The sequence below is a fragment of the Haliotis rubra genome, unplaced genomic scaffold (genome assembly GCF_003918875.1).
Source record: "Haliotis rubra isolate DU_JTF1 unplaced genomic scaffold, ASM391887v1 Scf496, whole genome shotgun sequence".
NCBI lineage: Eukaryota > Metazoa > Mollusca > Gastropoda > Lepetellida > Haliotidae > Haliotis > Haliotis rubra.
Window position 1 is genome coordinate 435,853 of NW_025767186.1, and position 15,786 is coordinate 451,638.

Genomic DNA, 15,786 nt, shown 5'->3' on the forward strand with positions numbered 1-15,786 from the left:
GTATCAGCGGATCCAGGCTGTCGAGATGGGCGTTCACAAATATTTGTAGTGGGCGCTGTTGTAATCTCCCTCTGCGAGTCATGTCTTGAGCTGAGGTGAGTAGACCGTGCATGCTTTGCCAAGCACGTAGTGTCAACGGCGAGAGCATTGCTTGAGATATCATATGTTGTATCTTGACCCAACGATCCTGTGGGACGACTATGCGATTCACAGTCGTGATGAGTCGTATTCCTAGAAATTGAAGATCCTGTTTCGGCTCCAGTTCCGACTTGAGGAGATTTACCAGCCATCCTAACTGAGTGAGAAGCCTGATGGTGAAGTCTAGTTGCAGTCTGAGTTGTCTGGGATCTTGATGAACTTGAATTCCGTCGTCCAGGTAAAAAGCACTGCGTAGACCTCAATGCTGTAGATATGTGACGATGGGCTTGGTCATTTGAGTAAACAACCAGGGGACCGACGATATTTTAAACGGTAGAACCTTCCACTGGAAGTGATGTCCGTTGAAAAGGAATCCTAGGTATTTCCTTGAGTCTGGATGTATCGGGATGTGTAGATAAGCATCTTGTAGATCTATGCTGGCGAGGTAGTCTGATTTGATGTAAAGGTCCAAAATAGAAAAGGATAAGTGCCGTATAGGGACCCAGGTGCTCTCACAACAATCCTCAAGGGTGAAGAAGGAGAGAGTGACAAACATGGCTGGTCATGTGACACAAAAGGGCGCCAAAGGAGGCAAGGGAGACTACTCGTGGGTGAGTGATGATTTTATGTCCGCTTTTTAGAAGAGAACTTTAAGGGATTTCAAGTGTTCCACTATCATTCGCAAGAAGAAGGAGACAAGCATTTAGCATGAGTCAGGATAAGGAAAAATAAATGCTTTAACCACTAGGCTACCCCACCGCCCCTCAAGGAGCCCCACTGAGGTGACTGTACAGGTCTTTCAGGAATGCTGCAGGGTGACAATACAAGAGTTCTGCATGAATACTCACTCTTTGCTTCTTGTGAGTTTGTAGCCGAGGGCAATGTACTCAGCCGCCCGCCCGGAACCCTCGATGACGACAATTGGGGTGTTACGCTGGATGGATTCACGGACAGTCCGCATTGTGTTCAGGCCTCCCTCCACTACGATCAGCACATTCGGGACATTCACACCTGCAGCCAACATATCATACATGGCAGAGTAGAAGCATAAAGTCATAACCTGACTGTACTGGCACCTCATGGACCTGATTTACGACACATTGATCTGTTAGCGGCTAGTGCATGTAACATGACTCACTCTGACTCGCAGACACTCCAGTCTCGACCTTTTTGAGATGAAGCTCTCCAGGAACTTGATCTCTGCCCCATACTTCCCTGCAGTGCCGTCATCCACAAGGATGAAATGGGTGTGGTTGTGATCGAGGGGTGTTGTTCCTGAACCTGTGGCCTCAACATCCTCCACAGCATAGGTAGCAGGGAATAGACCTCTGTCCTGAATACAGCACAGCTGGTGTTAGTGAATAGTCACAATAGCTGTGCACAAAATATCCAGCATTATAGAATAGATGGTATGACAGAAGAGCTGATGCAGTAGACCAGTCTGCATCATAAAGGAGAACTGTAGAATAGCTGACAGCAAAATGGAACTTGATCTCTGGCTTCCATACTTCCTGCAGTTAGAGCCGTCATCCACAAGGATGAAATGGGTGTGGTTGTGATCGAGGGGTGTTGTTCCTGAATAACTGTGAACTGTCCCTTTCTCTCAACATCCTCCACAGCATAAATTTAGCTTTTGAGTTTCCAATGCATGGGGAATAGACCTCTGTCCTGATGTTTCTACAGCACAGCTGAGATGTTAGTGAAAGTCACAATCAGCTGTGCACAAACTGGTGGAGATGTTTCTACATGTTATGGACATCAGACTGGTGGAGATGTTTCTACATGTTATGGACATCAGACTGGTGGAGATGTTTTTCTACATCAGTTATGGACATCAGACTGGTGGAGATGTTTCTACTATGCATCAGACTGGTGGGATGTTTCTACATCATGGACTGGTGGAGATGTTTCTACATGTTATGGACATCAGACTGGACATCAGACTGGTGGAGATGTTTCTACATGCTATGGACATCAGACTGGTGGAGATGTTTCTACATGTTATGACATCAGACTATGGGATGTTTCTACATCAGACTGGTGGAGATGTTTCTACATGCTATGGACATCACACTGGTGGGAGATGTTTCTACATGTTATGGACATCAGACTGGTGGAGATGTTTCTACATGCTATGGACATCAGACTGGTGGAGATGTTTCTACATGCTATGGACATCAGACTGGTGGAGATGTTTCTACATGACATGGACATCAGACTGGTGGAGATGACTGGTGGAGATGTTTCTACATGCTATGGACATCAGACTGGTGATGTGGATCAGACTGGTGGATGTTTCTACATGCTATGGACATCAGACTGGTGGAGATGTTTCTACATACTATGGACATCAGACTGGTGGAGACATCAGACTGGTGGAGATGTTTCTGCATGGCTATGGAGATGACATCATGGGACTGGTGGAGACTGGACACATGGAGAGACTATGGTGGAGATGTTTCATCACATGTGGAGATATGGACATCAGACTGGTGGAGATGTTTCTACATGCTATGGACATCAGACTGGTGGAGATGTTTCTACATGCTATGGACATCAGACTGGTGGAGATGTTTCTACATGCTATGGACATCAGACTGGAAATGGAGATGTTTCTACATGCTATGGACATCAGACTGGTGGAGATGTTTCTACATGCTATGGACACATGGTGGAGACTACATGCTATGGGCATCAGACTGGAGATGTTTCTACATGCTATGGACATCAGACTGGTGGAGATGTTTCTACATGCTATGGACATCAGACTGGTGGAGATGTTTGGACATGCTAGTGGGTTTCTACATGCTATGGACATCAGACTGGGTGGAGATGTTTCTACATGTTATGGACATCAGACTGGTGGAGATGTTTCTACATGCTATGGACATCAGACTGGTGGAGATGTTTCTACATGGAGATGTTTCTACATGCTATGGCTGGTGGAGATGTTTCTACATGTTATGGGACATCAGACTGGTGGAGATGTTTCTACATGTTATGGACATCAGACTGGTGGAGATGTTTCTACATGCTTATGGACATCAGACTGGTGGAGATGTTTCTACATGCTATGGACATCAGACTGGTGGAGATGTTTCTACATGCTATGGACATCAGACTGGTGGAGATGTTTCTACATGCTATGGACATCAGACTGGTGGAGATGTTTCTACATGCTATGGACATCAGACTGGTGGAGATGTTTCTACATGTTATGGACATCAGACTGGTGGAGATGTTTCTACATGCTATGGACATCAGACTGGTGGAGATGTTTCTACATGCTATGGACATCAGACTGGTGGGGAGATGTTTCTACATGTTATGGACTACATCAGACTGGTGGAGCTATGACATCAGACTATGGACATCAGACTGGTGGAGATGTTTCTACATGTTATGGACATCAGACTGGTGGAGATGTTTCTACATGCTATGGACATCAGACTGGTGGAGATGTTTCTACATGCTATGGACATCAGACTGGTGGAGATGTTTCTACATGCTATGGACATCAGACTGGTGGAGATGTTTCTACATGCTATGGACATCAGACTGGTGGAGATGTTTCTACATGTTATGGACATCAGACTGGTGGAGATGTTTCTACATGCTATGGACATCAGACTGGTGGAGATGTTTCTACATGCTATGGACATCAGACTGGTGGAGATGTTTCTACATGGAGACTGGATGGAGATGTTTCTACATGTTATGGACATACATGTTATGGACTGGTGGGACTGGTGGAGATGTTTCTACTATGACTAGTATGGACATCAGACTGGTGGAGATGTTTCTACATGCTATGGGACATCAGACTGGTGGAGATGTTTCTACATGCTATGGACATCAGACTGGTGGAGATGTTTCTACATGCTATGGACATCATGACTGGGTGGAGATGTTTCTACATGCTATGGACATCAGACTGGTGGAGATGTTTCTACATGCTATGGACATCAGACTGGTGGAGATGTTTCTACATGCTATGGACATCAGACTGGTGGAGATGTTTCTACATGTTATGGACATCAGACTGGTGGAGATGTTTCTACATGCTATGGACATCAGACTGGTGGAGATGTTTCTACATGCTATGGACATCAGACTGGTGGAGATGTTTCTACATGTTATGGACATCAGACTGGTGGAGATGTTTCTACATGCTATGGACATCAGACTGGTGGAGATGTTTCTACATGTTATGGACATCAGACATCAGACTGGTGGAGATGTTTCTACATGTTATGGACATCAGACTGGTGGAGATGTTTCTACATGCTTATGGACATCAGACTGGTGGAGATGTTTCTACATGCTATGGACATCAGACTGGTGGAGATGTTTCTACATGCTATGGACATCAGACTGGTGGAGATGTTGTTATCTACATGTTTATGGGCATCAGACTGGTGGAGATGTTTCTACATGTTATGGACATCAGACTGGTGGAGATGTTTCTACATGCTATGGACATCAGACTGGTGGAGATGTTTCTACATGCTATGGACATCACACTGGTGGAGATGTTTCTACATGCTATGGACATCAGACTGGTGGAGATGTTTCTCTACATGCATATGGACATCAGACTGGTGGGAGATGTTTCTACATGCTATGGTTATGGACATCAGACTGGTGGAGATGTTTCTACATGCTATGACATCATCATGACTGGTGGAGATGTTTCTGGTGGAGATGTTTCTACATGTTATGGACATGCTATGGACATATGGACAGACTGGTGGAGATGTTTCTACATGTTATGGACATCAGACTGGTGGAGATGTTTCTACATGTTATGGACATCAGACTGGTGGAGATGTTTCTACATGCTATGGGCATCACACTGGTGGAGATGTTTCTGTATAAATCACACACTTACTCCTTCACCATCCAGTGCGAAGTTATTTGCGACAATGCCCCAGGTGGCGATGCCGAGAGCGACCACCTTGTTGTTGTTGCCTGTAGCCGCTGTGTAGTCCTGGACAGCTTCCCCTACAAACTCCATCACCCCCGCTGAAGTACCCCCCGTGATCATCCATGCACCTGGAGCCAAACAGTGATCAGTGCATCAAAGTGGAATGGTGATATGGTCATACACTGACTGTTCGCTGTTGACAATATAACATATCCTGCACATCAACAAGATGTTTAAGAAAATAAGTACTTTGGCCTTTCTGTAACATGTGCACAACTGGCCAGTAAGGTGTATTGTAACAAAAGAACATCTTCTAAAGCCAGCTTTATAACAATGCATCAAGTGGTAAGGGCATATAGGGATGTTTTGCTTCTGGGGAATTACTTGTTTTCAGATGCTCTGCACATGTATCAAGTTAACAATGATGATCTCTTCTGATATTAATGAATTCTCTAAGTAAAATGTGTATATATATATTGAGATATATATATATATATATATACACATTTTACTTAGAGAATTCATTAATATCAGAAGAGATCATCATTGTTAACTTGATATATATATTGTAGTTCCTGCAAGGTGAGACTGACTATACTATTACTACAGCACTTTACATTAAAACAACCTGTACTGGCTGTAGGGTGAGACCGACTATACTACAGCATGATACATTATAACTACCTGTACTAGCTTTAGGGTGACGCTGACTATACTACAGCCTGTTACATTACCTGTACTGGCTGTAGGGTGAGACCGACTATACTACAGCGTGTTACATTATAACAGCTTTTACTGGCTGTAGGGTGAGACTGACTATACTACAGCCTGTTACATTACCTGTACTTGCTGTAGGATGAGACCGACTATACTACAGCATGTTACATTATAACAGCTTTTACTGGCTGTAGGGTGAGACTGACTATACTACAGCCTGTTACATTATAACTTCTTGTACTGGCTGTAGGGTGAGGTTGTAGGGTGAGACTGACTATACTACAGCCTGTTACATTACCTGTACTTGCTGTAGGGTGAGACCGACTATACTACAGCATGTTACATTATAACAGCTTTTACTGGCTGTAGGGTGAGACTGACTATACTACAGCCTGTTACATGAACTTTTCTGGCTGTAGGGTGAGACTGACTATACTACAGCATGTTACATTATAACAGCTTTTACTGGCTGTAGGGTGAGACTGACTATACTACAGCCTGTTACATTATAACTTCTTGTACTGGCTGTAGGGTGAGGTTGTAGGGTGAGACTGACTATACTACAGCCTGTTACATTACCTGTACTTGCTGTAGGGTGAGACCGACTATACTACAGCATGTTACATTATAACAGCTTTTACTGGCTGTAGGGTGAGACTGACTATACTACAGCATGTTACATTAACTTTTCTGGCTGTAGGGTGAGACCGACTATACTACAGCATGTTACATTATAACAGCTTTTACTGGCTGTAGGGTGAGACTGACTATACTACAGCCTGTTACATTACATACTATACTACTGCATGTTACATTATAAGTACCTGTACTGGCTGTAGGGTGAGGCTGTAGGGTGAGACTGACTATGATATTGCATGTTACATTATAACTTCTTGTACTGGCTGTAGGGTGAGGTTGTAGGGTGAGACTGACTATACTACAGCATGTTACATTATAACAGCCTCAACTGGCTGTAGGGTGAAACTGACTATACTGCAGCATGTTATATTATAACTACTTGTACTGGCTGTAGGGTGAGACTGACTATACTACAGCATGTTACATTATAACTTCTTCTACTGGCTGTAGGGTGAGGTTGTAGGGTGAGACTGACTATACTACAGCATGTTACATTATAACAGCCTCAACTGGCTGTAGGGTGAAACTGACTATACTGCAGCATGTTACATTATAACTACTTGTACTGGCTGTAGGGTGAGGTTGTAGGGTGAGACTGACTATACTACAGCCTGTTACATTACCTGTACTTGCTGCAGCATGGCACAGACCCTCTTTCAACAGTTTACGTAGTCTTGGCTTCAAGTCAAACCTCTTGGCACCGCCTGTGACTGAGATGATCAGCTTTGGAATGGGCAAGTCCCACAAGTCTGTTAGGATGGTCCAGATATCACTGAGGTCAGTTATGGGGTCAACACGCACATACTGAAATCATCGGATACTTTGTTGACAATGAGCTTCATCTCATATAAGTACCCGCATCCCAACAAAATTGTAAACAAACTACAGGGAGACTGTGTCATCACAAATTACGGGGAGATTTGTCATCAGAAACTACGGGAGTCTGTCTCATCACAAACTACAGTGACATTTGTCATCACAAACTACAGTTAAACTGTGTCATCAGAAACTACAGTGACATTTGTCATCAGAAACTACAAGGAGATTTGTCATCAGAAACTACAGGGAGATTTGTCATCAGAAACTACAAGGAGATTTGTCATCAGAAACTACAGTGACATTTGTCATCAGAAACTACAAGGAGATTTGTCATCAGAAACTACAGGGAGACTTGTCATCAGAAACTACAAGGAGATTTGTCATCAGAAACTACAGTGAGATTTGTCATCAGAACCTACAGGGAGATATGCCATCAGAAACTATGGAAGACTGTGTCATCACAAAGTACAGGGAGATTTGACATCAGAAACTACGGGATCCTGTCTCATCACAAACTACAGTGACATTTGTCATCAGAAACTATGGGAGACTGTGTCATAACAAACTAGAGGGAGATTTGTCATCAGAAACTACGGGAAACTGTCTCATCACAAACTACATGGACACTGTGTCATCACAAACTACATAGAGATTTGTCATCATAAACTACGGGAGGCTGTGTTATCACAAATCACATGGAGATTTGTCATCAGAAACTACGGGAAGCTGTGTCATCACAAACTACACGGACACTGTGTCATCACAAACTACATAGAGATTTGTCATCAGAAACTACTGGAGGCTGTGTCATCACAAACTACATAGAGATTTGTCATCAGAAACTACAGGGAGACTGTGTCATCACAAACTACAAGGAGATTTGTCATTACAAACTACAAGAAGATTTGTCATCAGAAACTACAGAGACATTTGTCATCAGAAACTACAGGGAGATTTGTCATTACAAACTACAGGGAGAATGTGTCATCACAAACTACAAGGGGATTTGTCATTACAAACTACAGAAAGATTTGTCATCAGAAACTACAGGGAGATTGTGCTATCACAAACTACAGGGACACTGTGCCATCACAAACTACAGGAAGATTTGTCATCACAAACTACAGAGAGATTTGTCATCAGAAACTACGGGAGACTGTGCCATAACAATCTACAGGGGGACTGTGCCATCACAAACCACAGGAAGATTTGTCATCACAAACTACAGGGAGTTTTGTCATCAGAAACTACGGGGAGATTTGTCATCACAAACTACAGGGAGATTTGTCATCACAAACTGCATAGAGATTTGTCATCACAAACTACAGGGAGATTTGTCATCAGAAACTACAGGGAGATTTGTCATCACAAACTACAGGGAGATTTGTCATCAGAAACTACGGGGAGATTTGTCATCACAAACTACAGGGAGATTTGTCATCAGAAACTACGGGGAGATTTGTCATCACAAACTACAGGGAGATTTGTCATCACAAACTACAGGGAGATTTGACATCAGAAACTACAGGGAGATTGTGCCATCACAAACTACATTTGTCATCAGAACTACAGGGAGATTTGTCATCAGAAACTACAGGGAGATTTGTCATCAAACAGAACTACAGGAGATTTGTCATCACAAACTACATAGAGATTTGTCATCACAAACTACAGGGGAGTTTTGTCATCACAAAACTGTGTCATCACAAACTGCATGGAGATTTGTCATCACAAACTACAGGGAGATTTGTCATCACAAACTACAGGGACACTGTGTCATCACAAACTACATAGAGATTTGTCATCAGAAACTACAGGAGGCTGTGTCATCAGAAACTACATAGAGATTTGTCATCAGAAACTACAGGGAGACTGTGTCATCACAAACTACAAGAAGATTTGTCATCAGAAACTACAGAGACATTTGTCATCAGAAACTACAGGGAGATTTGTCATCACAAACTACAGGGAGAATGTGTCATCACAAACTACAAGAGGATTTGTCATTACAAACTACAGAAAGATTTGTCATCACAAACTACAGGGAGATTTGTCATCAGAAACTACAGGGAGATTTGTCATCACAAACTACGGGGAGATTTGTCATCACAAACTGCATAGAGATTTGTCATCACAAACTACAGGGAGATTTGTCATCAGAAACTACAGAGAGATTTGTCATCAGAAACTACAGAGAGATTTGTCATCACAAACTACAGGGAGATTTGTCATCAGAAACTACAGGGAGATTTGTCATCACAAACTACAGGGAGATTTGTCATCACAAACTACAGGGAGATTGTGTCATCACAAACTACAGGGAGATTTGTCAGCACAAACTACAGGGAGATTTGTCATCAGAAACTACGGGAGACTGTGCCATAACAATCTACAGGGAGACTGTGCCATCACAAACCACAGGAAGATTTGTCATCACAAACTACAGGGAGATTTGTCATCAGAAACTACAGGGAGATTTGTCATCACAAACTACAGGGAGATTTGTCATCACAAACTGCATAGAGATTTGTCATCACAAACTACAGGGAGATTTGTCATCAGAAACTACAGAGAGATTTGTCATCAGAAACTACAGAGAGATTTGTCATCACAAACTACAGGGAGATTTGTCATCAGAAACTACAGGGAGATTTGTCATCACAAACTACAGGGAGATTTGTCATCACAAACTACAGGGAGATTGTGTCATCACAAACTACAGGGAGATTTGTCATCACAAACTGCATAGAGATTTGTCATCACAAACTACAGGGAGATTTGTCATCAGAAAGTACAGAGAGATTTGTCATCAGAAACTACAGAGAGATTTGTCATTAGAAACTACAGGGAGATTTGTCATCAGAAACTACAGGGAGATTTGTCATCACAAACTACAGGGAGATTGTGTCATCACAAACTACGGGGAGATTTGTCATCACAAACTACAGGGAGATTTGTCATCAGAAACTACAGGGAGATTTGTCATCACAAACTACAGGGAGATTTGTCATCACAAACTACAGGGAGACTGTGTCATCACAAACTACAGGGAGATTTGTCATCACAAACTACATAGAGATTTGTCATCACAAACTGCATAGAGATTTGTCATCACAAACTGCATAGAGTAGTTATTGTCATTACAAATTCAGTGTTCATTCTAGGCTGTGCCCTTGCGCACTAATATTTAACATGGCGCACTGTACAGATATGGGCGGGTCATGTCGGTGCATCCATAAATGTAAATCTGAAGTTTGTTTTCAAAATTCAAGTACTTCTTTGATTTCTGTTGTTGACCTCACCTGGGCCCACTAGTAGTACTAGAGTGTTTTTTTTGCATCAGATGCGGCTTAGAGGCTTATTTTTATGAAATAAGTTCCGTAGCCCCCCTTAAAAAAATAGTGATAACAGAGCAAGTTCAAATAAAAGCCCTCTGTGGCCACAACCCACGGAGGCAGAAACTGGTGTTTTGACCAGAGACCCGCCTGGTCCCTGGTCTGATGATGTTTGTGGTGTGCTGGTATTTCTCCCGTGGGGTTGTGGTCGACTGCGCTCTCCCTGAGAGCTCCGAGTTTGTTGTTTTTCGAATGGTAGGCTTCGAACCTCGGTCACTCCCGAGTCCCAAGCCAGCGACCACGAGGGCCATGTCAATCCAGTCGATGGCATCGACGGCCCGATGGTACTTTTTGTGCAGTCTGAGTTGCATGTCACATTCTCGTTCCAATTGGCGTTTGATGTCGCCGATCTGTCACAAACAAAATCCATCCACGGTTTCGAGCGTTTGAGCCACGTCGTCCATGGCCGGATACAATCTCATCTATATAAATATATAGTTTACGAAATAATATTTAATTGGTCCTCTGTCAATCGTTGATGAATATACTTTAAGCTGATGAGGTACACGTGTTCGTATGAAAAACTCTGGTAGAGTAAAATTTCATCTCTAATAAAAACCTCGACTCCCTCGAGGCTTGTGGCGGAAGCTGTTCCTAGTTGTACATAAATACGGCAGCGTTGATTTTTATGGCGATCGTGCTAGCGTATGATTACCCCAACCAGAAGTCCCACCCGTTGTCCGGAGGCATTTCCAAGAACGACGTTGATAATAAGGGTAGAACCTGGTATAAGAGTGATCCACGAGTCTGGGACTTCACTATATTGTTTTAAATAGAGCCATTTCGTTGTGTCTTCCGAGTGAGGGACTAGCATATAACCCGTTTGATCTGGTAATGGTGATGCGTACATTCCCTTTTTTTTTTTCCCCAGTAGAATCCCATTGTTTTTTAGTTTGAGAATATTACGATCCTGATCCATGACGAGATAGGGGTAGGTCAGGATGATATTGATGATCCAGTTCAATTCGACGATGACTTCTCGACGTTGGTACACGTTGTTTTGTAAGTGCAGGACATACAAGGCGTTTTCCGTAGCGGGTTGGTCGAATCCTCGCGTGTCCCCGAGATCGGAGAACGCGATGGTGGCTTTTGTCATGGTTTATATTAGAGAAGAAATTTTAATTGGTTTTCGGATAATTTTTTGGATAATTTTTTCGAACCCATCAGATGTATGTTATTGTGAATGAACATTTTCGTCAGCGATATCGTGTCTTCCATGGTGACGTGAAGGCATCCACGTCCACCTGTACGTAAATGGAGCAAACGTGTTATTGGTGTTGTTGGGTCCACTGGAGTTTGAAGCCTTTGATGATTTTGACGTAGATGTTAACAACCCGTGGTTCGCCGAGATTGACTTGGATGATCAGCGTGGATTGCGCCGGCAGATTTTGCAGGATGTTGACCACGCTGTCGAATTCCGACACTAAATGTAACGTCGCGTTTGACGTCCCGGGTATACTTGATAGGATGTGAGCTATGGGTTGTGACAGCATGCTGACCATGACGCTGCGTCTTTGCGTCGGGACGTAAGCCACGATCAGCTTTCCGTTGTTCACGACTTTCGTGAGGTGGTGGTCTTTGTTTTCGTTGAACAGGTGGGGAGAGTCTAGAGCGATGTTGCGATTCCAGTCGATTCGAGAGGGTACGAACACCCATCAGTTGTTGGTAAACATTGGCGTGTACGGCGTGTTTCGAGCGAGGACCGTCTTCTCAACGTCGTCCAGGTCGAAGAGTTTGCCGCCAAAGGCTGGAACCATCACCCATGTGTTATTGGCGTTGTGAATGAGATTGTACTGCGTGTTTTTTAAGAGACCTCTGGTCTTGACATCGTCTAAATCTCCTAGGTTACCACTAGATCCGCCGCTCTCTTCGACACGTTTGAAAATGTTGTTTTTGAGCTGCAAGGAGTACAGTCTGCCGTCGACGCCGTGCTCGTCGAAACTGCGTGTGACCCTGAGGTCACTCGCTAGGTTGACGCATTTTCTCGGTCGCATTCCCGGACCCGAAGCTTCAGTCATCGTTGTTTGACGTGCAGCGTCGTGTTGAGGTATCCTATATGAACGGGTTTATATTTTATATCTAAAACTGATAGCTTCAATTCCGTGATGTTGCCTTGCGTTAATTTCTTGTACTGCAAGGTCGAAAACGATTCGGTTCTGACGTCGTTGTACTTTTCTGTTTTCACTAGCACGGCTCTCAGCAGCGTGGAAGGTCGTTTGCCTTGAACGTTGTCCGTTGTGCTCAGCTTATCGAGGTGAATGCACAGTTCACTGTAGGGGACAAGGCTCGGCAATTTCGAGCCCGTGACAGTGTATCGAGGTGCTATCTCGTAAGTTGTCAACCCGAGTGCTCTCGCCAAGGGTCGGCCCAGTTTGATGGGTTGGTCTCCGTTCATCAACTTGAGCGTGCCATCCGACTCGTTGAGTTTAAGACTGGCTTCAACGGGTTTAAAAATTTCGTTGTCCAGCATACACACGTTATAATAACCGTCGGTCAACAGGTGGCGGCTATTATCGATAAACAGCTTGTTGTTGTTTCTCTTAGCGCTGATATTTGACCATCGCGGGTAGTAGGTGGGATCGCAGAGCGCGACTTCGTAATTATAATAATTCAATATACCTACACCCAAGTACCGTCACCGCTACCGATCTCACGCACATGATAATCGTGGTGGATGTGAAGGAGGGTTCCCACTTTCGAGCTTGATTTATCGATGTATTTGACTGACTGAGTTCGGTTTTACGCCGCTTTTAGCAATATTCCAGCAACATCACGGCGGGGGACACCAGAAATGAGCTTCACACATTGTACCCATGTGGGGTAATGTATTTGAAATGTATAGGCTTTCGGTCACGAACGTCAAGGCAGTCCACGCATGGTTTCACAACCCGATGCAGTTCAATTCAATTTTGCCGTGTGGAGCGCGACGATGGGGTGTGGTGTGACCTTGAACGACACGTGTCGTGATGTGCTGAGTCGGTCTGTGTTCTATTTCCACGTGTATTACAGATCAGATGCATCCTGAAAGAGATCAGCACCCCGATGCCGCAGGACAAGGCATAGGATGCATCAAACAATCCATACGATTGGCGAGCTTACGAACGGATTTGAGGTGATTTCGAAATCGATCCAAACACGGATTGGCGTATACCGGGTACGAACCACGGGTTGGGCATTCCGTACAGTGGAGCGAAATCCGTGAAAGAAGTCAGTGATGGTTTCCCTGAAAAGTGGTTGGTTCCGACAGGACTTTGCTCTGTCGAGTAATGAATGGCGAGATGATCGCATGAATTGTAAAGGCGGTGTTGCTTTTACCGTTCAAAAAGGTGGAGGAGCCTCAATACGCTGAAGACGATTGGAAAGTATATATGTTGGATACGTCGAAGGGGTTTACTCATCCCAGTGTTGTCAACCTGAATGATTCGATTCGAAAGTATGTGTGGGCGCTGCTTGGCGCGCAGTCGCAAACGCGTTCCGGCATCGTGGGTCAAGGGACGGCTTACGATGCGCAGAAACAGTTCGTGGGACATGTTGGAATACGCCTGGTCGAAAGTCGACTACGTGTACAATCCCGATGTCAACGTGAGTCGAGACCCATCACCCACGCATATGGGCGAAATGGGGATCGTGACGCCACCACCAACGCCAGAGCCCAGCGCTCAACCATCACCACCATGCCTATCACCACCGAGGACGTCGAACATCAGCAACACTTCAATCGTAAAATGGCGCTCGTGGTCGGCGGGATCGCGGTCGGGAAGTGCCTAATTTGGTAAAAAAAATCTTTAGCGGCGACGTACACCAGGCGGGCCACACCGACGACGACCGCCCACAGGTTCTGGCCGAGCCACGTGACCGTTTTCGGCAACAAGCCCAGCATCCAGGACATGATGCTGCCCAAGATGCCTGGCACGGCTTCCGCGGCTTTGCCAGCCAGTCTCGCCAGGGCTTCCCCAAGCAATTTCAACTGTTTTTTTATCCAGTCTCTGACTCCGTCACCTCTTTTGGGTGGTGGTGGTGGTGTCAGTGTCGTACCGCCGCTCGTCAGCGCTAAGACAAGGGTCGATACGATGAAGCCCAAAGCCGTCAGAACGCTGGCGATGGTGATCCCTTGTTTCCGGAACAGATTTCGGATCCTGTGGGCCAACGTGGTGTCATCTTTCAACACACACTCGGTCGATGGTTTCGCGCACCCGGCTGATCTGGGATCGAAGCTCGTCTCGGAAGGAGGACACCACTTCCAATCGGGTCGATCTTTCCTCTTCCAAGTTGTGCAATCTCTCCGCGATCCATGCCCAACCACCTGTTCAGCCAAGGCATGCGCGCTTACCATCAGTGGGACAAGATCCAAAAGTTACCGGCGATCAAACGCCCGCCGGAAATCAATGCGATCGTCAAGGACCTTTGTCTCGGCTACGTGTCGGTAGGAGAGTACCTGACAACCGCTGTGGCTGGACAAGCACCCCAGGGACGGCGATTGACTGCCCGCAGCGGGCGTCGCATTGAGAACGGCAGCAAGGGGATCACCATCCAAATCGCCAAGAAAGCTCAAACCGCAGGTAAATTAAATTTATATTTGTACGTGATCATGGAGCTTAATATAGACAATGGAAGATTTGTGCAAGCCATCTATTGATATCTAACTGCCCCTGGATCCGCATTGCGCCATCGTGTGCGGTCAGACGTGGTGCGGTAAAACGGCTTTCGTGCTGGACCTGCTGGAAGGATACTATCAGGACGTGTTCGATCACATCGTCATTCTCTGCCCGACGTTGCATGTGAACAAGACGTACATGGAGAGAGCGTGGGTGATGATGGACCCGGATGTGCACAAGGTGGATCCTGGAACGCGTCTGCAGGACTGGTTGACCGCTTATCACGGTAAATTGAAAGGGGAGTCGGCGCTGTTCCTCCTGGACGACTGCAGCGCCAACAAGGACAATGTCCGCCGAAGACATTGACAAGTTGTACGTGCGATAGGAAATGGTGCCGATAGGAACTTGGTGCCGAAATGATGAAACCACCGAAAACACCGGCAGCACCTCAATTAGAAGTAAATCCTCATATCATGTTATAATTTAAATAAAAAAAAATTAAAAATTATATATACACACCATGTCTAACCCCGACGGAAAAACATTCGTCAACGAC

The 15,786-nt window shown here is 44.8% G+C and overlaps 1 protein-coding gene across 1 annotated transcript in view; it reads right to left on the bottom strand.

The window, feature by feature from the left end:
- LOC124291562 (transient receptor potential cation channel subfamily M member 2-like) overlaps nt 1-15,786 on the bottom strand; it is a 94,341-nt gene that overhangs the window by 61,513 nt on the left and 17,042 nt on the right. Inside the window, exons 5-8 of the mRNA XM_046728580.1 lie at nt 7,045-7,225; nt 5,030-5,193; nt 1,293-1,471; nt 987-1,202 (exon numbers count right to left, since the gene is read on the bottom strand). Of these exons, the coding sequence (XP_046584536.1) occupies nt 987-1,202; nt 1,293-1,471; nt 5,030-5,193; nt 7,045-7,225 (740 nt within the window). The remainder of the gene's footprint in view (nt 1-986; nt 1,203-1,292; nt 1,472-5,029; nt 5,194-7,044; nt 7,226-15,786) is intronic.